This window comes from Salvelinus fontinalis, chromosome 6 (assembly GCF_029448725.1).
Source record: "Salvelinus fontinalis isolate EN_2023a chromosome 6, ASM2944872v1, whole genome shotgun sequence".
Lineage (NCBI taxonomy): Eukaryota > Metazoa > Chordata > Actinopteri > Salmoniformes > Salmonidae > Salvelinus > Salvelinus fontinalis.
The window spans coordinates 70,155,000-70,178,905 of NC_074670.1; the positions used below are offsets into that span (position 1 = coordinate 70,155,000).

Sequence of the window (23,906 nt, forward strand, 5' to 3'; positions counted from 1 at the left end):
ATTTTCATACATGACCATAAGCATAATGGGAAGCTAATTGCTTGATTAACTGAAGAACCACACTGGTGTGGAAGCAATATACTTTGTATCACTCATTTACTCAAATGTTTTCATTAGTTTGGAAGTTACCTGCATTTGTTCAACTGTGAATTTTGTAAGTGTGTGTTTAGCCTCATTTCTGGGGAGAGAGCTGCTCAGGCCCTGTGGTTCTGTGCACCAATGCAGTTTGTGATGTTTCAACTTGTGTGGGTGTGTGTGTGCATCTTAGTCTGAGTGTGTATCTTTGCAGAATGAGTTTGTATGTGTCTGAGAGTTGGTCTCTTTCTATCTGTCATGCTCAAGGAAGTGGTTTACCTATATCTACACCGGAAACTAACACGACACTAACTCCCAACACTCTTTTCCTTCTCTCCACTCCTCCATAGGTGTTCAGTCTAACTCTACAGCCCACCTCGCTGTCTCTCTCTCTCTCTCTGTCTCTCAATGTTAGCAAGGTGTCTGTGTTCACTATGCTCCCCACGGTAATCTTGAAGGGGACTCTCATCAAGAAATCTCAACAGAAGCGAAGGACGTCGCCCTGCAATTACAAGGAAAGGTTCTTTGTCCTGGACACCCAGGACCTGACCTATTCTGAACAGCGCCCTGGGGCATGTACCATTTTTATTGACAAATTGTGTGGTTTGTTTGTTTATCAATTGCTGGCAAGAATGACATTTTGTTGAAATTCTTTTACATTTTACAGTTCAGCAGTGTCATTTTTTAAATCATATATTGAGTTATGAAGAAATATGACTTTTACATGACAGTTACTTTATGGGGGTTGTATTGTTTGATGTGCAAATGGGAAGTTGTGAAGATGTTGATAGAAACCTGTATTCATCTTCAGAAAAAGCCCAGCCAGAAAGGCTGCATTGAGCTCTCCAGGATCAAGTGTGTGGAGATAGTGTGCAGTGAAGTCCCAATCCCCTGCAGCAACAAGTACCCCTTCCAGGTAAGACCACTGGAATGCTAATGACTGGAATGCTAATGACTGGAAAGCTAATGACTGGAATGCTAATGACTGGAAAGCTAATGACTGGAAAGCTAATGACTGGAAAGCTAATGACTGGAAAGCTAATTACTGGAATGCTAATTACTGGAAAGCTGATTTCTGGAATGCTAATGACTGGAAAGCTAATGACTGGAAAGCTAATGACTGGAATGCTAATGACTGGAAAGCTAATGACTGGAAAGCTAATGACTGGAAAGCTAATTACTGGAATGCTAATTACTGGAAAGCTGATTTCTGGAATGCTAATGACTGGAAAGCTAATTACTAGAATGCTAATTACTGGAATGCTAGTTCCTGGAATGCTAATTACTGACCATTGGGACACTTTACAATGACTTTCATTTCTAAATAAGCCATGACACAGTTTTTTCAAATATGCATAAATGTCTCAACAGGTTGTCCATGACAACTGTTACCTATACATCTTTGCCCCAGACAACGACTGTCGTCAGAGATGGGTCCGAGCTCTGAAGGAAGGTGAGCAGCAGTTATGGAAGACAACACGTTTAACGTTAAACCCATAATAAAAATACTACACAGTCTCTCAGAGCTGAGTTTTCTCATATATACCATACTATATATACCTTAACATGTAAGATACCAAAATCAACACATAATATTAAGAGTATTATATCAACATTATATTATAAGCTCTATGACACATTTGAGCCTCCATGTCTTACGCTGTATTTAATTTCTCTCTCTTGCCATGAAGAGACCAAGTGCAACGCATTACTCCTGAAGTATCACCCCAACTTCTGGATGGAGGGGAGGTGGAGGTGCTGTTACCAGACAGAGAAGATGGCTACGGGGTGTCAGGAGTACGACCCTATGGGATATGGTACAGCTACCGCACCACATCATAAAAAATACTATTTCATTTGAAGAACACATTTCCCACACACAATGTCTTCCATTATTATATGCATTATATGCACAACATGCATTATTATATGATTATCCTTATGATTATGATGATGATTATTGTTGTCTTGCATACAAACCATTTATAATCCCTTTAAAAAGTATATAATGATAACTGCCTGTAATGTGAATTTAACCCCCTAGACCTTATTGACGCACTGGCGGGTCAATCTAAGTAACATAAAAAATTCCCCATCAAAATCTGTCAGTTTAAGCTAGAGATATCTGTTTATTCTGCGTGGGCTGCGTCTCAATCTACCACATCCGCCATGTCGCCCTTCCGCATCTGAGGTGGAAAGTGGCAGAGTTACAGCGATGTTTGTCAGACCCGAAAATCGATCTTCTCACGATAACGTCTGTAGCATTCGAATGGTTTAGCTTAAATACTAATATGACCACTCTATAGAAAAGGGAGGCTCTCACAGGCCTTGTCTGAAGGTAACCCATACAAATTAATGGAAGTATGGAGGTAGTTTTGTGCCAAAAAATAAATATGTGTAAAAAATATATACACTACCAGTCAAAAGTGTGGACACACCTACTCATTCAAAGGGTTTTCTTTATTTTTACTATTTTCTACAATGTAAAATAAAAGTGAAGACATACAAACTATGAAATAACACATATTAGTTGTAACCAAATAAGTGTTAAATAAAGCAAAATATATTTGAGATTCTTTAAAGTAGCCACCCTTTAACTTGATGACAGCTTTGCTCACTCTTGGCACTCTCTCAACCAGCTTCACCTGGGATGCTTTTCCAAAAGTCTTGAAGGAGTTCCTACATATGCTGAGCAAGTTTTGGCTGCTTTTCCGTCACTTTGCATTCTAACTCATCCCAAACCACCTCAATTGGGTTGAGGTTGGGGGATTGTGGAGGCCAGGTCATCTGATGCAGCACTACATAACTTTCCTTCTTGATCAAATAGCCCTTACACAACCTGGAAGTGTGTTGGGTAATTGTCCTGTTGAAAAACAAATGATAGTTCCACTAAGCACAAACCAGATGGGATGGCGTATCACTGCAGAATTCTGTGATAGCCATGCTGGTTAAGTGTGCCATGAATTCTAAATAAATCACAGACAGTGTCACCAGCAAAGCACCCCCACACCATCACTACTCTTTCTCCATGCTTCACGGTGGGAACCACACATGCGGAGAACATCCGTTCACCTACTCTGCGTTTCACAAAGACACAGCGGTTGGAACCAAAAATCTCAAATTTGGACTCATCAGACCAAAGGACAGATTTCCACCGGTCTAATGTCCATTGCTCATGTTTCTTTGCCCAAGCAAGTTTCTTCTTCTTATTGGTGTCCTTTAGTAGTGGTTTCTTTGCAGCAATTTGACCATGAAGGCCTGATTCACATAGTCTCTTCTGAACAGTTGATGTTAAGATGTGTCTGTTACCTGAACTCTGTGAAGCATTTATTTGGGCTGCAATTTCTAAGGCTGGTAACTAATGAACTTATCTTCTGCAGCAGAGCTATCTCTTCCTTTCCTGTGGCAGTCCTCATGAGAGCCAGTTTCATCACAGCGCTTGAAGTTCTTGAAGTTTTCTGCATTTACTGAACTTCATGTCTTAAAGTAATGATGGACTGTCCTGTCTCTTTGCTTATTTGAGCTATTCTTGCCATAATATGGACTTGGTCTTTAACCAAATAGGGCTAACTTCTGTATACCACCCCTACCTTGTCACAACACAACTGATTGGCTCAAACGCATTAAGAAGGAAAGAAATTCCACAAAGAAATTTTTCCAAGGCACCTGAAATGAAATGCATTCCAGGTGACTACCTCATGAAGCTGGTTGAGAAAATGCCAAGAGTGTGCAAAGCTGTCATCAAGGCAAAGGGTGTCTACAGAGGAATCTGGTACTTTTCAGGTGTCTGGCACTGTATATGTATTTCCTGAGCTTTCTTTTATCTCCTAGATATAGTACAGACACTTTAAAACCTGTCGTGTCTCTGACTGATGACATTTTGACCTGCTATTTTATCAAATCGAATACCTAACGATTTAATTAAACCATGCAAAACCCATTAATAACGTGGGGCACCACAGAAGCATTAATTTATATAGAGCGGTTTTCTCCCGAATCCAGTCTCTTATAGATCTGAAAATCGTTTATATCATTAGCAGTCAATTATTAATCGTCACCTCGATCGGTCTCATTCTGATTGTCATAAGTATTTGCTTATCTGCACGAACCCTAGCTAATAAGTTGAGTCAGCAACACACAAATTGGCATAATTATTTATTTGCTAAATACCTAAATAATCACACAGAATTACATATATGTATACACAGGATAGATCACACATTGATTACTAATCATGTCATGAAAAGCCCCTAGTAGGCTAACCCAATATGACGGCTGGTTACACAAAGGAAGGGGGTTGGGTTTGAATGAAAGAGCGGGAAGACTGAGGGACAAAGAGTTTTGGTCTCTATTGGACCTTGAGAAGCTATGCTACAGTAAATAGAATCTTATGCATTCTAATAACTGCACATTTGGGAAAGGAAAATGCAAGATATATATATTTACTCTGAGCTGCGCTTCGATAGATGGGTCGAAGATGGAAGACTGGTTTACCCAGCAGAGATCGCCATTGTCCTTTGAAGAATCTTTCTGGTCGTAGTGTTGTAGAGCGGATACGTTAAAGTACCCTGTCGTTCTTCGCAGATTGTCTGTCCTTTCCTAGGCCAAGTACATTTACAGCTGCAGCTGATAACTCAACGTCTAGGAGGTATTACTTCTTCTATAGTGAATAATCGTTCAAAGTTCATACCAAGTTGCCATAATCAGCTTGCGCTGTATTCTGGCTGGTCTGGTCGAAATTCACCACTCCAGCGTGGTGATCGTCACCTCCACATTGTAATTCGACATTTTAAACGTTAGGACAGCAGTCCTAACATTTCTGAAACTAAATGTTAATTTTGTTAGGTTGTAGTTGAAATTAGCCCTTTTAAACGTATGGACATCCTTATGTCATCTGGAACTAACAGGCTTTTGTACTGGGGGAAAGAAGGGCGTGTTTCATAGTTCTCAACCAATGTCTGTTCACTTGGGCGTGGCCACTGAGTGAGCATAGTTTACTTAGGAAAAAAATGATCTCATTTAGAAACTAAAATTACATTACATCTTTTCACAAATAGTTTCATATTTAAACATTTCAGTTGCACAACAATTCCATGTGAATCTGATAACTGGAATGTGCAGACTTTCCAAGATATAAATTATGTCATCCTAACATCAGATATAATGTCCCAGACACCAACTGATATGACATCATATTCTTTAAGCACCAACGGACACATTCAAATGGTTGAGAAAGGGAAATATTGTTCCATTCCCCAACCTTTTGATGTTACCATACTCTCTCTATGTTAACAAAGGGCTTTCCAAGAGTCCATTCTGTAGAGTGGAGAGAAAAGGGGGAAATGTATTTATGGGAGGGTCATAAACCTCACCCAACAGGGCAAGATCATTACAAACCTTATTCCTTATTTCTCTTTTTTGCCATTCATGAATGTGTTATTCAATACGTTTCTATATGGACTATAGTAGTAAAGGCCAAATTCAATATTTTATCACATATATATTTATTTTTTTGATACCTAAAGGGGTCCTAAAATTCTAAATCAAATAGCTAAATGATCCATCACCTTTTTAAAACAATTCCATATGCCAGCTTAGAACCCAGTGGTGTAAAGTACAAAAGTAAAAATGCTTTAATCACTACTTAAGTGGTTTTTTAGGGTATCTGTACTTTACTATTTATATTTTTGGCCAAGTTTTACTTTTACTTCACTACATTCCTAAAGAAAATTATATCCTTTTTACTCCTTACATTTTCCCTGACACCCAAAAGTACTTATTACATTTTGACAGGAAAATGGTCCTGAGAAGAGAATATCCTGGTCATCCCTACTGCCTCTGATCTGGCGGACTCACTAAACACAAATGCTTTGTTTGTAAATGATGTCTGAGTGTTGGAGTGTGCCCCTGGTTATCAGTAAATGATGTCTGAGTGTTGGAGTGTGCCCCTGGTTATCAGTAAATTATGTCTGAGTGTTGGAGTGTGCCCCAAGTTATCAGTAAATTATGTCTGAGTGTTGGAGTGTGCCCCAAGTTATCAGTAAATTATGTCTGAGTGTTGGAGTGTGCCCCTAGTTATCAGTAAATGATGTCTGAGTGTTGGAGTGTGCCCCTAGTTATCAGTAAATGATGTCTGAGTGTTGGAGTGTGCCCCTAGTTATCAGTAAATTATGTCTGAGTGTTGGAGTGTGCCCCTGGTTATCAGTAAATGATGTCTGAGTGTTGGAGTGTGCCCCTGTCTATCAGTAAATTATGTCTGAGTGTTGGAGTGTGCCCCTGTCTATCAGTAAATTATGTCTGAGTGTTGGAGTGTGCCCCTGTCTATCAGTAAATGATGTCTGAGTGTTGGAGTGTGCCCCTGGTTATCAGTAAATTATGTCTGAGTTTTGGAGTGTGCCCCTAGTTATCAGTAAATGATGTCTGAGTGTTGGAGTGTGCCCCTAGTTATCAGTAAATGATGTCTGAGTGTTGGAGTGTACCCCTAGTTATCTGTAAATGATGTCTGAGTGTTGGAGTGTGCCCCTGGTTATCTGTAAATTATGTCTGAGTGTTGGAGTGTGCCACTGGTTATCAGTAAATTATGTCTGAGTGTTGGAGTGTGCCCCTGGTTATCTGTAAATTATGTCTGAGTGTTGGAGTGTGCCCCTGTCTATCAGTAAATTATGTCTGAGTGTTGGAGTGTGCCCCTGGTTATCAGTAAATTATGTCTGAGTGTTGGAGTGTGCCCCTGGTTATCTGTAAATTATGTCTGAGTGTTGTAGTGTGCCCCTGGTTATCCGTCAACATTTTTTTTAAAATCAAATGATGCCGTCTGGTTTGCTTAATATAATGAATTTTAAATGGTTGATACTTTTACTTTGAGACTTAAGTACATTTTAGCAATTCCATTTACTTTTGATACTTAAGTATATTTAAAATCAAATACTTTTAGACTTTTTCTCAAGTAGTATTTTCCTTGGAGACTTTAACTTTTACTTGAGTCATTTTCTATTAAGGTATCTTTACAATGACAATTGAGTACTTTTCCCACCACTGTTAGAACACGAGAACTTTGAAGAATTAACCAGGAAATGTTCTTCTGTAGCATCCAAGAAGCCTCTCCCTCCAACCCCGGACCCACAGGTAAATATGCATGATAAGTCGCCTCTATTTACTTCACTGTGCCTGTCAATGTACAGTATGTTTCTGAGTCATATTAATGCTAATGATCAGTGTTTCCCTTACATCGTGCCACTAGCGGCGGCTCTCTGACCCGGGCCGAAGGGTGGTGGTAGCGCTACAAAACTACAGTCCCCATGAAGACACAGACCTGCCCCTTCACAAAGACCAGGAGTACATCCTGACTGACAGTTCCCACCATAACTGGTGGACGGTACAGGACCACAGAGGGTAAGGAGAGACAGCATGATAACCATATGACAACGCTATGTCAACTCTACGAAAACCGTATGACGACTCTGTGACAACCCCATGACAACCCCATGACAACCCTATGTCATATGATAACCGTATGACAACCCTGTGATCCTAGCTGTAATATGTATTACAGTATTCATCCCATTTTGTCCATTCCTTCAATAGAAACTCAGGTTTTGTACCTTGCATGTATATAGCAGAGAAATCTTGCGACAACTTCAACAGATTTGAGTGAGTCTGATTTATATCAAATTCAATTTTCCTGACTATTTATAAAGTATAAAATAACAATTGTACCCTGTTCAGCCTTTTATTTCAGACATCTTATTGGTTGTCTTTGTTGTTTCTAATTCACATTCTTTTTTTTCAGATGGTACAACAAAGACATAACGAGAGGGAGAGCTGAGGGACTTCTGATGACAGAGGTAAAACAACGCAGACTATCTTCAGCTTGGTATTTAACTGGACTACAGAAGAGAGAGGAAAGACATGTTGGGCTTGATTCAATCAAAAAGCAAGGTTATCAGAATTACAACCAGACAAAACTGGTTGAAAGCATGTTTTTGTAACCCCTAAAAAATATATATATGTGAATTTAAAAAAATAATTATTGATCACGTTTGAGAATGAGATGTTCATGTTTTGAATTTATCCTAAAAATCTTTTGCATCCAGCAGCACGGATGCAAAAGCTGCATTTTGCAAGATACACACACACACACACACACACACACACACACACACACACACACACACACACACACACACACACACACACACACACACACACACACACACACACACACACACACACACACACACACACACACACACACACACATATATACAAACATACACACACACACACACACACACACACACACACATATATACAAACATACACACACACACACACACACATATATATATATATATACAAACACACACACATATACACACACACACACAGAGTGAAACATGACATTTGAAACTGCGGTGCAGTTTACTCAGGTCCAGGATTTCCTGTTGTAAATATGTCATGCTGGATTTTACAGACAGATGAGACATGGTGCATGGTGACAGTGGGAGGGTTGTGTAGTGTGATGGTGGGAGGGGAGAGTTGTGTAGTGTGATGGTGGGAGGGTTGTGTAGTGTGATGGTGGGAGGGGAGGGTTGTGTAGTGTGATGGTGGGAGGGTTGTGTAGTGTGACAGTTTGAGGGTTGTCTAGTGTGACAGTGGGAGGGGAGGGTTGTGTAGTGTGATGGTGGGAGGGTTGTATAGTGAGAGGGGAGGGTTGTGTAGTGTGATGGTGGGAGGGCTGTATAGTGAGAGGGGAGGGTTGTGTAGTGTGATGGTGGGAGGGGAGGTTTGTGTAGTGTGATGGTGGGAGGGTTGTGTAGTGTGATGGAGGGAGGAGAGGGTTGTGTAGTGTGACAGTGGGAGGGGAGGGTTGTGTAGTGTGACAGTGGGAGGGGAGGGTTGTGTAGTGTGACGGTGGGAGGGGAGGGTTGTGTAGTGTGATGGTGGGAGGGGAGGTTTGTGTAGTGTGATGGTGGGAGGGTTGTGTAGTGTGATGGTGGGAGGAGAGGGTTGTGTAGTGTGACAGTGGGAGGGGAGGGTTGTGTAGTGTGACAGTGGGAGGGGAGGGTTGTGTAGTGTGACAGTGGGAGGGTTGTGTAGTGTGACAGTGGGAGGGGAGGGTTGTGTAGTGTGACAGTGGGAGGGGAGGGTTGTGTAGTGTGACAGTGGGAGGAGAGGGTTGTGTAGTGTGACAGTGGGAGGGTTGTGTAGTGTGACAGTGGGAGGGGAGGGTTGTGTAGTGTGACAGTGGGAGGAGAGGGTTGTGTAGTGTGACAGTGGGAGGGTTGTGTAGTGTGACAGTGGGAGGGTTGTGTAGTGTGACAGTGGGAGGGGAGGGTTGTGTAGTGTGACGGTGGGAGGGTTGTGTAGTGTGACAGTAGGAGGGGAGGGTTGTGTAGTGTGACAGTAGGAGGGGAGGGTTGTGTAGTGTGATGGTGGGAAGGGAGGGTTGTGTAGTGTGACAGTGGGAGGGGAGGGTTGTGTAGTGTGATGGTGGGTGGGGAAGGTTGTGTAGTGTGACAGTGGGAGGGGAGGGTTGTGTAGTGTGACAGTGGGAGGGTTGTGTAGTGTGATGGTGGGAGGGGAGGGTTGTGTAGTGTGACAGTGGGAGGGGAGGGTTGTGTAGTGTGATGGTGGGAGGAGAGGGTTGTGTAGTGTGACAGTGGGAGGGGAGGGTTGTGTAGTGTGACAGTGGGAGGGGAGGGTTGTGTAGTGTGACAGTGGGAGGGTTGTGTAGTGTGACAGTGGGAGGGTTGTGTAGTGTGACAGTGGGAGGGGAGGGTTGTGTAGTGTGACAGTGGGAGGGGAGGGCTGTGTAGTGTGACAGTGGGAGGGTTGTGTAGTGTGACAGTGGGAGGGTTGTGTAGTGTGACAGTGGGAGGGTTGTGTAGTGTGACAGTGGGAGGGGAGGGTTGTGTAGTGTGACAGTAGGAGGGGAGGGTTGTGTAGTGTGACAGTGGGAGGGTTGTGTAGTGTGACAGTGGGAGGGGAGGGTTGTGTAGTGTGACAGTGGGAGGGTAGGGTTGTGTAGTGTGATGGTGGGAGGGGAGGGTTGTGTAGTGTGATGGTGGGAGGAGAGGGTTGTGTAGTGTGACAGTGGGAGGGGAGGGTTGTGTAGTGTGATGGTGGGAGGGGAGGGTTCTGTAGTGTGACAGTGGGAGGGGAGGGTTGTGTAGTGTGACAGTGGGAGGGGAGGGTTGTGTAGTGTGACAGTAGGAGGGGAGGGTTGTGTAGTGTGACAGTAGGAGGGGAGGGTTGTGTAGTGTGACAGTAGGAGGGGAGGGTTGTGTAGTGTGACAGTAGGAGGGGAGGGTTGTGTATTGTGACAGTGGGAGGGGAGGGTTGTGTAGTGTGACAGTAGGAGGGGAGGGTTGTGTATTGTGACAGTGGGAGGGGAGGGTTGTGTAGTGTGACAGTAGGAGGGGAGGGTTGTGTAGTGTGACAGTGGGAGGAGAGGGTTGTGTAGTGTGATGGTGGGAGGGTTGTGTAGTGTGATGGTGGGAGGGGAGGGTTGTGTAGTGTGACAGTGGGAGGGTTGTGTAGTGTGACAGTGGGAGGGTTGTGTAGTGTGATGGTGGGAGGGGAGGATTGTGTAGTGTGACAGTGGGAGGGTTGTGTAGTGTGATGGTGGGAGGGTTGTGTAGTGTGACAGTGGGAGGGTTGTGTAGTGTGATGGTGGGAGGGTTGTGTAGTGTGACAGTGGGAGGGTTGTGTAGTGTGACAGTGGGAGGGTTGTGTAGTGTGACAGTGGGAGGAGAGGGTTGTGTAGTGTGACAGTGGGAGGGGAGGGTTGTGTAGTGTGACAGTGGGAGGGTTGTGTAGTGTGACAGTGGGAGGAGAGGGTTGTGTAGTGTGACAGTGGGAGGGGAGGGTTGTGTAGTGTGACAGTGGGAGGGTTGTGTAGTGTGACAGTGGGAGGGTTGTGTAGTGTGACAGTGGGAGGGTTGTGTAGTGTGACAGTGGGAGGGTTGTGTAGTGTGACAGTGGGAGGGTTGTGTAGTGTGACAGTGGGAGGGTTGTGTAGTGTGACAGTGGGAGGGTTGTGTAGTGTGACAGTGGGAGGGGAGGGTTGTGTAGTGTGATGGTGGGAGGGTTGTGTAGTGTGATGGTGGGAGGAGAGGGTTGTGTAGTGTGACAGTTTGAGGGTTGTGTAGTGTGACAGTGGGAGGAGAGGGTTGTGTAGTGTGACAGTGGGAGGGGAGGGTTGTGTAGTGTGATGGTGGGAGGGGAGGGTTGTGTAGTGTGATGGTAGGAGGAGAGGGTTGTGTAGTGTGATGGTGGGAGGGGAGGGTTGTGTAGTGTGACAGTGGGAGGGGAGGGTTGTGTAGTGTGACAGTGGGAGGGGAGGGTTGTGTAGTGTGATGGTGGGAGGGGAGGGTTGTGTAGTGTGACAGTGGGAGGAGAGGGTTGTGTAGTGTGACAGTGGGAGGGTTGTGTAGTGTGACAGTGGGAGGGTTGTGTAGTGTGATGGTGGAGGGTTGTGTAGTGTGACAGTGGGAGGGTTGTGTAGTGTGATGGTGGGAGGGTTGTGTAGTGTGACAGTGGGAGGGGAGGGTTGTGTAGTGTGACAGTGGGAGGGTTGTGTAGTGTGATGGTGGGAGGGGAGGGTTGTGTAGTGTGACAGTGGGAGGGTTGTGTAGTGTGACAGTGGGAGGAGAGGGTTGTGTAGTGTGACAGTGGGAGGGGAGGGTTGTGTAGTGTGACAGTGGGAGGGTTGTGTAGTGTGACAGTGGGAGGAGAGGGTTGTGTAGTGTGACAGTGGGAGGGGAGGGTTGTGTAGTGTGACAGTGGGAGGGTTGTGTAGTGTGACAGTGGGAGGGTTGTGTAGTGTGACAGTGGGAGGGTTGTGTAGTGTGACAGTGGGAGGGGAGGGTTGTGTAGTGTGACAGTAGGAGGGGAGGGTTGTGTAGTGTGACAGTGGGAGGGTTGTGTAGTGTGACAGTGGGAGGGGAGGGTTGTGTAGTGTGACAGTGGGAGGGTAGGGTTGTGTAGTGTGATGGTGGGAGGGGAGGGTTGTGTAGTGTGATGGTGGGAGGAGAGGGTTGTGTAGTGTGACAGTGGGAGGGGAGGGTTGTGTAGTGTGATGGTGGGAGGGGAGGGTTCTGTAGTGTGACAGTGGGAGGGGAGGGTTGTGTAGTGTGACAGTGGGAGGGGAGGGTTGTGTAGTGTGACAGTAGGAGGGGAGGGTTGTGTAGTGTGACAGTAGGAGGGGAGGGTTGTGTAGTGTGACAGTAGGAGGGGAGGGTTGTGTAGTGTGACAGTAGGAGGGGAGGGTTGTGTATTGTGACAGTGGGAGGGGAGGGTTGTGTAGTGTGACAGTAGGAGGGGAGGGTTGTGTATTGTGACAGTGGGAGGGGAGGGTTGTGTAGTGTGACAGTAGGAGGGGAGGGTTGTGTAGTGTGACAGTGGGAGGAGAGGGTTGTGTAGTGTGATGGTGGGAGGGTTGTGTAGTGTGATGGTGGGAGGGGAGGGTTGTGTAGTGTGACAGTGGGAGGGTTGTGTAGTGTGACAGTGGGAGGGGAGGGTTGTGTAGTGTGACAGTGGGAGGGTTGTGTAGTGTGACAGTGGGAGGGTTGTGTAGTGTGACAGTGGGGGGGGGGGGGGTTGTGTAGTGTGACAGTGGGAGGGTTGTGTAGTGTGATGGTGGGAGGAGAGGGTTGTGTAGTGTGACAGTGGGAGGAGAGGGTTGTGTAGTGTGACAGTGGGAGGGTTGTGTAGTGTGACAGTGGGAGGGTTGTGTAGTGTGACAGTGGGAGGGTTGTGTAGTGTGACAGTGGGAGGGTTGTGTAGTGTGACAGTGGGAGGGGAGGGTTGTGTAGTGTGACAGTGGGAGGAGAGGGTTGTGTAGTGTGACAGTGGGAGGGGAGGGTTGTGTAGTGTGACAGTGGGAGGGTTGTGTAGTGTGACAGTGGGAGGGGAGAGTTGTGTAGTGTGACAGTGGGAGGAGAGGGTTGTGTAGTGTGACAGTGGGAGGGTTGTGTAGTGTGACAGTGGAAGGGGAGGGTTGTGTAGTGTGATGGTGGGAGGGGAGGGTTGTGTAGTGTGACAGTGGGAGGGGAGGGTTGTGTAGTGTGACAGTGGGAGGGGAGGGTTGTGTAGTGTGACAGTGGGAGGGGAGGGTTGTGTAGTGTGACGGTGGGAGGAGAGGGTTGTGTAGTGTGATGGTGGGAGGGGAGGGTTGTGTAGTGTGACAGTGGGAGGGGAGGGTTGTGTAGTGTGACAGTAGGAGGGGAGGGTTGTGTAGTGTGACAGTGGGAGGGGAGGGTTGTGTAGTGTGACAGTGGGAGGAGAGGGTTGTGTAGTGTGACAGTGGGAGGGGAGGGTTGTGTAGTGTGACAGTGGGAGGGGAGGGTTGTGTAGTGTGACATTGGCTCACTGTGTTATCATGTCAAGCCTTATTCCCATGAGTAGAGATTGAAAAGGCAATTTCTATGTCACTCAAGTATGGTGTAACATACAACAAATCCAACCTGATGGACTCAACAGATACAATTATGATTTATCCTACTGAAATTATATGTTGTGTTTGTGCAGGGTAAGGAAGGAGCCTTTATGGTGCGAGACTCCAGGCATGCAGGCGTCTACACTGTGTCCGTCTTCACTAAAGCCCCAGGGTAACTACTGCCTGTTTCAGCCATGTCACTCAGCTTCAATGACAGTCAGTTTAAGGGGCAATCAGCGATTGGTATTGGGACCTCTCTAGCTCTGTCTATGAATTTGAAAGTGGTTACATGTCTCCAGCCCCATCCCTCAGCTTTTTACCAAAACAGTGGCGGGTTGTCTGCTTTGTTATTGTTTGAACTGCATATTGCCACTTTAAAGATTTTGCTATGACGTAGTTACATGATGGTGAACCCCGTTCAGATCCAACGGGCAGAAGAACCCGCGGGTGAAGCACTACCAGATCAGACAGTCAGAGGCAGAGGAGTCCAAGTTTTACCTGGCAGAGAAATACCTGTTCAGCACCATTCCTGAGCTCATCCAGTACCACCAACACAACGCTGCAGGTATTTAGGTTATCAGTGGCTCACCTGAGCTACCTAATACATCTGTTTACAGCCAGGCCAGTGGGACCTATTTGGACATGCACCACAAAACTGTGGTTGTTAGTCCGTTGAGATAAAGGCATCTTCAGGGGTCATGTAAGGTTTCACCAGCACACATGGATCTCCCACAGTAGAGAGGGAGATGGGAGCGGAGCGTTAATGTAGTATGAAATGGTTCTATACGTTCTATGGTCCCGATGTTCCTCCCTTAGTATATCGTGGAATCGTTTCCTTGCATCAACAGTCTACAGAGGAAACTGCCTGTAAAATAATAGTTAATGTGTTCTATTGTTGAGGCAGAATAGCCCAATGCCTCTACATGATCTAACTCCCAGTATATGCAAATATAGTTTTGTTGTTTCATCTTGACATTCAACCTGTGTGTGTGTGTGTGTGTGTGTGTGTGTGTGTGTGTGTGTGTGTGTGTGTGTGTGTGTGTGTGTGTGTGTGTGTGTGTGTGTGTGTGTGTGTGTGTGTGTGTGTGTGTGTGTGTGTGTGTGTGTGTGTGTGTGTGTGTGTGTGTGTGTATTCTCTGCAGGTCTGATCACGCGACTGAGGCATCCTGTCTCTCAGGGTAGAGAGAGCTCTCAGAGCCCTGCGGAACTCTCAGGTCAGAGGTCGACCTCCTGCTTCTGTCTCCAGGCAGCCAGCAGCAATTTTGTTTGGTTATTGATTATGGAAGGTATCATAGAGATAGTTATCTCCTCTAACTATCTCTATGGAAGTTTCCTAATCCTGAATTACATGACAATTCTAAAGATCAAACACAAAGCAGATAACACACCAGAGGTGTCTATAACACACATATGTTATAGATAAGTTACTGTGTAAAATAAAGTCTGCTCTATACAAAACCTGCTGTACTGTGTAATAAAGATATGCTTAAACCAAACATATGCATGACAGTGAGAATTGGCATGTGTTTTGCTATTCTAAAAGCATTAGGACTGGGATGACATAAGTGGTGATGTAAGGTAGACACGTGTGTGATGAGGTACCCAGGTGTAGCAGCCCCAGCTGTTACCAGGCAGCTCCACCACACCCTGAAAACCTCCAGACAGGAGAGACTACCTGGAGGAGAATGTGGCAGGCAACCACAGTGTACCATGTTGTGTTCAGGCTTGATGTATTTTCAAATAATTGCATTAGTATGTCATTATTACCTATGCACTCTCTCCACCTCGCCCCTCCCTCCTTCTCCCCCCTCTCTCTCTCTTCCCCTCGCCCCTCCCTCTCTCACCCTCCTCCCTCCCTCTCCCATCTCCCTCTCTCTCCCCCTCCCCCTCTCTCCCTCCTCCCTCTCTCTCCCCCTCGCCCCTCCCTCTCTCTCCCCCTCCCCCTCTCTCCCTCCTCCCTCTCTCTCCCCCTCGCCCCTCCCTCTCTCTCCCCCTCCCTCCTCCCACCATCCAGGTCAGTGGGAGGTGGACCCGGCAGAGCTGACTCTAGGTGAGGAAGTGGGCAGCGGTCAGTTTGGCCTGGTACTCCAGGGGCGGTGGAGAGAGCGCAGGGTAGCTGTGAAGATGGTCAGGAAGGGAGCCATGTCTGAGGAGGACTTCAAAGAGGAGGCCAGGGTCATGACGTGAGTGGACTTTATAGTGGAGGGGGGACATCTTAGAGGACACCCTATTCCCTACATAGTGGGTTAATATAACCAGAGTCGACTCACGTCAAATGCAGTGCTGTGTCTTAAATTACACCCTGTACCCATACTATGTAATTAACTACATTTGAACAGATCGTGTGTGTGTGTGTGTGTGTATACGAGTACCCGTGTGTGTGTGCATACGTGTGCCTGTGTGTGTGTGTGTGTCCGTGTTGCAGGATGCTGTCCCACTGTAAGCTGGTGCAGCTGTATGGTGTGTGTACCCAGCATTCTCCCATGTGTCTGGTGTTGCAGGATGCTGTCCCACTGTAAGCTGGTGCAGCTGTATGGTGTGTGTACCCAGCATTCTCCCATGTGTCTGGTGTTGCAGGATGCTGTCCCACTGTAAGCTGGTGCAGCTGTATGGTGTGTGTACCCAGCATTCTCCCATGTGTCTGGTGTTTGAGTTGATGGAGCAGGGCTGCCTGTCAGACTACCTCCGAGCCAGGAGGGGGCGTATGTCCCAGGACAGCCTACTGGGGATGTGTCTGGACGTCAGTGAAGGGATGGCATACCTGGAGAGCAACAACTTCATCCACAGAGACCTGGTAACCCACCCAAAGACACTTTCAGACCTGAACATGTGTGTGTGTGCGTGCGTACGTTCTTGATTGCGTGTGAGCTTGTTCAGTCAAGTCACAATTTATTTTAAGCACATTTAACAAGTCTCAACACGCTTTACAGACACATATTTTATTAATGTATATAAACAAAACACAGAACAACTTAGAAAGGGTTGGTTTACCTCACTGGCCAACGCATCAAGGAACTGTAAGACATCTCAACTTGGTTAAGGCCTAGATGTATTTTCAGTGATAATGGAGTGTATAGTATAGAAGATGGACAAACTACTGCAGATCATAAGTGTGTGTTCTGAACCCAACCTTCACAGGCAGCCAGAAACTGTCTGGTTTCCTGCAACAACGTGGTGAAGGTGTCTGATTTTGGAATGACCAGGTGAGTTTGTGACAGACAGGTTTATGCTCATTGAGGTTGTGTGTTTTCAATAAAGGCAAGAATATATGATGATTCAGGGTGAAGAGCAGTTGAAGACTTGAACCAGTGACCCACCCTAAGGTAACAGGGGATCTACCACCTGTGCATTAAACGGTCAGACTCGGTAGGGGGCTAAGTGCATCTATACATGGAAGCTGCAGAGATGCACGCAGATAACCGTGTGTGTCCTCTCCTGTTCTGTCCTACCAGGTTTGTTCTAGATGACCAATACACCAGCTCTCAGGGCTCTAAGTTCCCCATCAAGTGGTCTTCTCCTGAGGTCATCAAGTACTGCAAGTTCAGCAGCAAGTCTGACGTCTGGTCCTTTGGTAGGTTTATTCATCCTCTCTGAGACCGTCTGGTCCTTTGGTAGGTTTATTCATCCTCTCTGAGACCGTCTGGTCCTTTGGTAGGTTTATTCATCCTCTCTGAGACGTCTGGTCCTTTGGTAGGTTTATTCATCCTCTCTGAGACGTCTGGTCCTTTGGTAGGTTTATTCATCCTCTCTGAGACCGTCTGGTCCTTTGGTAGGTTTATTCATCCTCTCTGAGACCGTCTGGTCCTTTGGTAGGTTTATTCATCCTCTCTGAGACCGCCTGATCCTTTGGTAGGTTTATTCATCCTCTCTGAGACCGTCTGGTTCTTTGATAGGTTTATTCATCCTCTCTGAGACGTCTGGTCCTTTGGTAGGTTTATTCATCCTCTCTGAGACCGCCTGGTCCTTTGGTAGGTTTATTCATCCTCTGAGATGTCTGGTCCTTTGGTAGGTTTATTCATCCTCTCTGAGACCGTCTGGTTCTTTGGTAGGTTTATTCATCCTCTCTGAGACCGCCTGGTCCTTTGGTAGGTCTATTCATCCTCTCTGAGATCGTCTGGTTCTTTGATAGGTTTATTCATCCTCTCTGAGATGTCTGGTCCTTTGGTAGGTTTATTCATCCTCTCTGAGACCGTCTGGTTCTTTGGTAGGTTTATTCATCCTCTCTGAGACCGTCTGGTCCTTTGATAGGTTTATTCATCCTCTCTGAGACGTCTGGTCCTTTGGTAGGTTTATTCATCCTCTCTGAGACCACCTGGTTCTTTGGTAGGTTTATTCATCCTCTCTGAGACCACCTGGTTCTTTGGTAGGTTTATTCATCCTCTCTGAGATGTCTGGTTCTTTGATAGGTTTATTCATCCTCTCTGAGACGTCTGGTTCTTTGGTAGGTTTATTCATCCTCTCTGAGACCGTCTGGTCCTTTGGTAGGTTTATTCATCCTCTCTGAGACCGTCTGGTTCTTTGGTAGGTTTATTCATCCTCTCTGAGACCGTCTGGTTCTTTGGTAGGTTTATTCATCCTCTCTGAGACGTCTGGTCCTTTGGTAGGTTTATTCATCCTCTCTGAGACCGTCTGGTTCTTTGGTAGGTTTATTCATCCTCTCTGAGACGTCTGGTCCTTTGGTAGGTTTATTCATCCTCTCTGAGACCGTCTGGTTCTTTGGTAGGTTTATTCATCCTCTCTGAGACCGTCTGGTCCTTTGGTAGGTTTATTCATCCTCTCTGAGACCGTCTGGTTCTTTGGTAGGTTTATTCATCCTCTCTGAGACCGTCTGGTCCTTTGGTAGGTTTATTCATCCTCTCTGAGACGTCTGGTCCTTTGATAGGTTTATTCATCCTCTCTGAGACCGTCTGGTTCTTTGATAGGTTTATTCATCCTCTCTGAGACCGTCTGGTTCTTTGGTAGGTTTATTTGTTTCTCTGTGAGACTGTTGTGCATTGTCAGACACTGAGCTTCTTCAAATTCTAAACTGTTATCATATTAGAGGTATGATGAATGAATGTTGAATCTCCTCCCCTTCTCCCCACTCCTCCTCCCCTCCCCACTCCTCTCCTCCTGCCCTCCCCTTCTCCCCACTCCTCTCTCCTCCCCTCTACTCCCCATCTCGCCACTCCTCTCCTCCAGGTGTGTTTATGTGGGAGGTGTATACGGAGGGCCGTCTGCCATATGACAACCGGTCTAATCTTGAGGTGGTGGAGGCCCTGAATGCAGGCCTGAGGCTGCTGAAACCCAGACAGGCCCCAGAGGCTGTGCACCTCCTCATGGAGTGGTGCTGGAAGGAGGTGGGTGGGAATGATCTACCTGGTTCACACCTGTAGCCTACTGACTCACCTCTACTGTTAGTGTAGTGCGTGTGGGTGTAGTGTAGTGTAGGTGGGTGGGTGTAGTGTGGGTGGGTGTAGGTGTAGTTGGGTGTGGGTAGTGGTGGGGGGGGGGTGCATGTAGTTGGGTGGGTGTGTGTAGTTGAGTGTAGGTGTAGTTGGGTGGGTGTAGTGGGGGGTGTATGTAGTTGGGTGGGTGTAGTTGGGTGGGTGTAGTTGAGTGTAGGTGTAGTTGGGGGTGTATGTGTATGTAGTTGGGTGGGTGTAGTGGGGGGGGGGTGTATGTAGTTGGGTGGGTGTAGTGGGGGGGGGTATGTAGTTGGGTGGGTGTAGTGGGGGGGGGTGTATGTAGTTGGGTGTGTGTGTGTGTAGGTGGGTGGGTGTAGTGGGGGGGGGGGGGGGGTATGTAGTTGGGTGGGTGTAGTGGGGGGGGTGTATGTAGTTGGGTGTGTGTGTGTGTAGTTGTGTGGGTGTAGTGGGGGGGGGTGTATGTAGTTGGGTGTGTGTGTGTGTAGGTGGGTGGGTGGGTGGGTTGAAGAGGAGTTGATTATTTGAATCAGTGCTAGGGTAAAAATGAAATGTGCACCCGTTGGGGTCCCCAGGACAGAGTTTGGGAAATGTTGCAGTAGACAGACTCACCTTTACCTTAGTGATTCAGCTTGGTAGGTTGGTTCACCTTTACCTTAGTGATTCAGCTTGGTATGTTGGTTCACCTTTACCTTAGTGATTCAGCTTGGTTCACCTTTACCTTAGTGATTCAGCTTGGTAGGTTGGTTCACCTTTACCTTAGTGATTCAGCTTGGTTCACCTTTACTTTAGTGATTCAGCTTGGTAGGTTGGTTCACCTTTACCTTAGTGATTCAGCTTGGTTCACCTTTACTTTAGTGATTCAGCTTGGTAGGTTGGTTCACCTTTACCTTAGTGATTCAGCTTGGTTCACCTTTACCTTAGTGATTCAGCTTGGTAGGTTGGTTCACCTTTACCTTAGTGATTCAGCTTGGTTCACCTTTACCTTAGTGATTCAGCTTGGTTCACCTTTACCGTAGTGATTCAGCTTGGTTCACCTTTACTTTAGTGATTCAGCTTGGTAGGTTGGTTCACCTTTACCTTAGTGATTCAGCTTGGTTCACCTTTACCTTAGTGATTCAGCTTGGTAGGTTGGTTCACCTTTACCTTAGTGATTCAGCTTGGTTCACCTTTACCTTAGTGATTCAGCTTGGTTCACCTTTACTTTAGTGATTCAGCTTGATAGGTTGGTTCACCTTTACCTTAGTGATTCAGCTTGGTTCACCTTTACCTTAGTGATTCAGCTTGGTAGGTTGGTTCACCTTTACCTTAGTGATTCAGCTTGGTAGGTTGGTTCACCTGTACCTTACTGATTCAGCTTGGTAGGTTGGTTTACCTGTACCTTACTGATTCAGCTTGGTAGGTTGGTTTACCTGTACCTTACTGATTCAGCTTGATAGGTTAGTTTACCTGCACCTTACTGATTTAGCTTGGTAGGTTGGTTTACCTGTACCTTACTGGTTCTGCTTGGTAGGTTGGTTTACCTGTACCTTACTGATTCAGCTTGATAGGTTGGTTTACCTGTACCTTACTGGTTCTGCTTGGTAGGTTGGTTCACCTTTACCTTAGTGATTCAGCTTGATAGGTCGGTTTACCTGTACCTTACTGGTTCTGCTTAGTAGGTTGGTTCACCTGTACCTTACTGATTCAGCTTGATAGGTTGGTTTACCTGTACCTTACTGGTTCTGCTTGGTAGGTTGGTTTACCTGTACCTTACTGATTCAGCTTGATAGGTTGGTTTACCTGTACCTTACTGGTTCTGCTTGGTAGGTTGGTTCACCTGTACCTTACTGATTCAGCTTGATAGGTTGGTTTACCTGTACCTTACTGGTTCTGCTTGGTAGGTTGGTTTACCTGTACCTTACTGATTCAGCTTGATAGGTTGGTTTACCTGTACCTTACTGATTCAGCTTGATAGGTTGGTTTACCTGTGCTATTAGTGTAGCATGTGTTTTAAGCATAATGTCTTGTGATTGATCTGTCTCTTCCTGTGTAGAAACCAGACGACCGTCCTTCCTTTGCTCTCCTGCTGCACGAGCTGGCCTCGCTCTCAGACCTCTGAGCCTGAACAAACATGCCATTCAACCAAACCTGGTGTGCTAACCAGCTATCCGGGGTAAATCATGCCAGAATCATTTTGCTCAACCAAACTGAAGATACTGTACGAAATATACTTAGCTAGCTGTGTTTATGTTATTTATTAATTTCCTTCAAGTTTCTATTTATTTTGTAGCAAACCATATTTTTTAAATAAAATGTAGAAATCTACTTCTCTTGTGTCTTGATACATTGTGTCTATTGTGTTAATTAGTTGTTTCATAAGCTTACTTTTGTTTGATTTTACTGTCTGTCGCTCAAAGTCTGACCATCAGAGGGCACCCACAACCCATTTACCCATGATGTCATAATGCAGGCTATTCCCGTCATCTACAGACTTTCTTATGTACTAAGATCTCTGTATAGCAGGCTACTGCAGTCTTAATACCAAATAACCACAATGCATAATACTCATTACAGTTCACTTGTCTATACAGGAACTGTAGTAGTCTAACTGTAGGCGGTTTTAATGTATCCAGTGTTCTCACGCAGACACACAAACACACTGCCCTGATAAAGTATGAAGTGAGTCTGGGGGTTCCAGACAGCCCTACATGCCTGCTCTGGTTGCTGTGACAACGAGGTCTGACTGGGTACAAGTACTGGCATAGTAATACCCTGTCAGGCAGAAAGTATACATAGAATGACATATATGATCTCTGTGGGAGTATGGATGTATGTAGATGAATATAATAGATAAATAGAGATAGATCGACATATACAGGCGTAGATAGATATCGATAACTCCATACAGTAGGGTACCTGTGCAGTTTTAGGGCTATTCCATTAAATCTCTATACAATCCATTGTAAGGTGACTGAATGAAATACTCAAAATATTTCTTCTAAAAACACCTGTGCCTCTAAGATGGCATACTAGGCCTATACAGTTATGTCAAGGACTGGACGCTGTATCCTGTGTAGTTGATGTGATCAAAGTTCAGTTTGACACCATCTGTCCTGGAAACCGGGTCATTGAGGTGCCTGTGCTGTGCATGGTAAGTAAGTAATATCCTGCAATATCCAATCAAATGGAAATGGGGAAGAATGTGAAGCACGTTTCAATGTTGTCCTAATGGCTATGATATAATTTCAAGGGGAATAGTTTGTAGAGAATAGCGATAGATAGGCGACATTGCAAATATATTGTTTTATTTTGACGATACAAAAGCATCATCGCAAGGTAGAGTGTTGGTCTGTGCAACAACATTGGCCATATTCAGCACCACAGTTCCATCCTCCTGCCTGTGTGTGAGTAACTGTCTCTTTAAGGAAATGCACTTGCAGCCATTTTCTGCTCTTTGTGTGGGGTGGATTATAACGGATAGGCGCTGAGAGAAACGAGATCATCAATCGGGGAAAAGGCCAGAAAAAACGTCAGTAAAACATTGGATTTTCGTCGCGGAGTTCGACATTGTCCGCCCAAATTTTCCTGGACGGACATGCAAGTTGCAGGTAAGTGCAAAATGTAACGGAATATGCTGCCAGCACACGGCAAATATGTGCGGGTAGCCTACGCTCGCTTCTCGACCGGAGGCTGCGATGGATGTAGAGAACCTGCGGTGTGTTTCCACTCTCTTGCATGGTGCACCATCATTTTACCATTGGAAGCAATTAACGTCTGTTTCTTTTTTACATTGAAAACAAACGCATCGGATTCGATCATTCATTTTTGCGACCGTTTGCCTCTTCACTTATTCGGTGATGTGAATGAACCCCCCCCCGTTATTTCAGGCAGTGTATTGATAGCGTCATACTACGAGAGATGGGTGGGGTGGCAGTGGCTATAGGAAAAAATGCGTTTTCTTAATTTTTACATGAAGAGACTACGGGTGATATGAATATCACCCAATACATTTGATTGTCTTAATAAAACATACATTTATACAATTGTTATTTTATAGGTAAATGTTCCGATAGATATATTGGCTACAGCTAGTGGAGGTTAGCTCTTTAACGTGTGCTCTACCCGTAGACTAAATTCCTTATAGTTTATATATTTTTTTTATCTTACCACTGATCAAAAATATTAACGCAATATGTAAAGTGCTGGTCCCATGAGCTGAAATAAAAGATCCCAGAAATGTACCATATGCACAAAAGCTTATTTCTCTCAAATTTTGTGCACACATTTTTTACATCTCTGTTGGTGATAATTGTATCCTTTGTCAATATAATCCATCCACCTGACAGGTGTGGCACATCAAGAAGCTGATTAAACAGCATGATCATTACACAGATGCACCTTGTGCTGGGGACAAATAAAGGCCACTCTAAAATTAGCTGTTTTGTCACACAACACAATGCCACAGATGTCTCAAGTTTTGAGGGAGCATGCAATTGGCTTGCTGACTGCAGGAATGTCCACCAGAGCTGTTGCCAGAGAATGTAATGTTAATTTGTCTATCATAAGCCACCTCCAACATCGTTTTAAAGGGCGGGGGGGGGGGGGTGTTAATAAAGTCCTTTTGTGGGGAAAACCTCATTCTGATTGGCTGGGCCTGGCTCCCAAGTGGGTGGGCCTATACCCTCCCAGGTTCACCCATCGCTGTGCCCCTGCCCAGTCATGTGAAATCCATAGATTAGGGCATAATGCATGTATTTCTATTGACTGATTTATGTATGTGAACTGTAACGGATGTGAAATGGCTAGCTAGTTAGCGGGTACGCGCTACTAGCGTTTCAATCAGGTACGTCACTTGCTCTGAAACCTAGAAGTAGTGTTGCACCTTGCTCTGCAAGGGCCGCGGCTTTTGTGGAGCGATGGGTAACTACGCTTCGTGGGTGTCTGTTGTTGATGTGTGCAGAGGGTCCCTGGTTCGCGCCCGTGTCGGGGCGAGAGGACGGTTTAAA

General features: G+C 45.7%; 2 protein-coding genes across 3 annotated transcripts in view; both read left to right on the top strand.

Annotated features, from left to right (window-relative positions):
- The first annotated feature begins 366 nt into the window (after positions 1-366).
- On the top strand, positions 367-21,225 carry itk (IL2 inducible T cell kinase). The gene is made up of 17 exons (XM_055927586.1): positions 367-647; positions 887-991; positions 1,447-1,528; positions 1,767-1,892; positions 7,160-7,197; positions 7,313-7,464; positions 7,657-7,722; positions 7,862-7,916; positions 13,606-13,685; positions 13,936-14,078; positions 14,656-14,727; positions 15,528-15,696; positions 16,091-16,307; positions 16,652-16,716; positions 16,966-17,084; positions 18,695-18,852; positions 20,954-21,225. Exons 1-17 carry the CDS (start codon positions 510-512, stop codon positions 21,017-21,019), a joined length of 1,851 nt encoding a protein of 616 aa, XP_055783561.1. The 5' UTR covers positions 367-509; the 3' UTR covers positions 21,020-21,225.
- Positions 21,226-22,317: 1,092 nt separating this feature from the next.
- LOC129858399 (cytoplasmic FMR1-interacting protein 2) overlaps positions 22,318-23,906 on the top strand; it is a 47,534-nt gene continuing 45,945 nt past the window's right edge. For both annotated transcript variants that reach the window (XM_055927587.1, XM_055927588.1), the window contains exon 1: positions 22,318-22,508. The gene's annotated coding sequence lies outside the window, so the exon portion shown is untranslated. The remainder of the gene's footprint in view (positions 22,509-23,906) is intronic.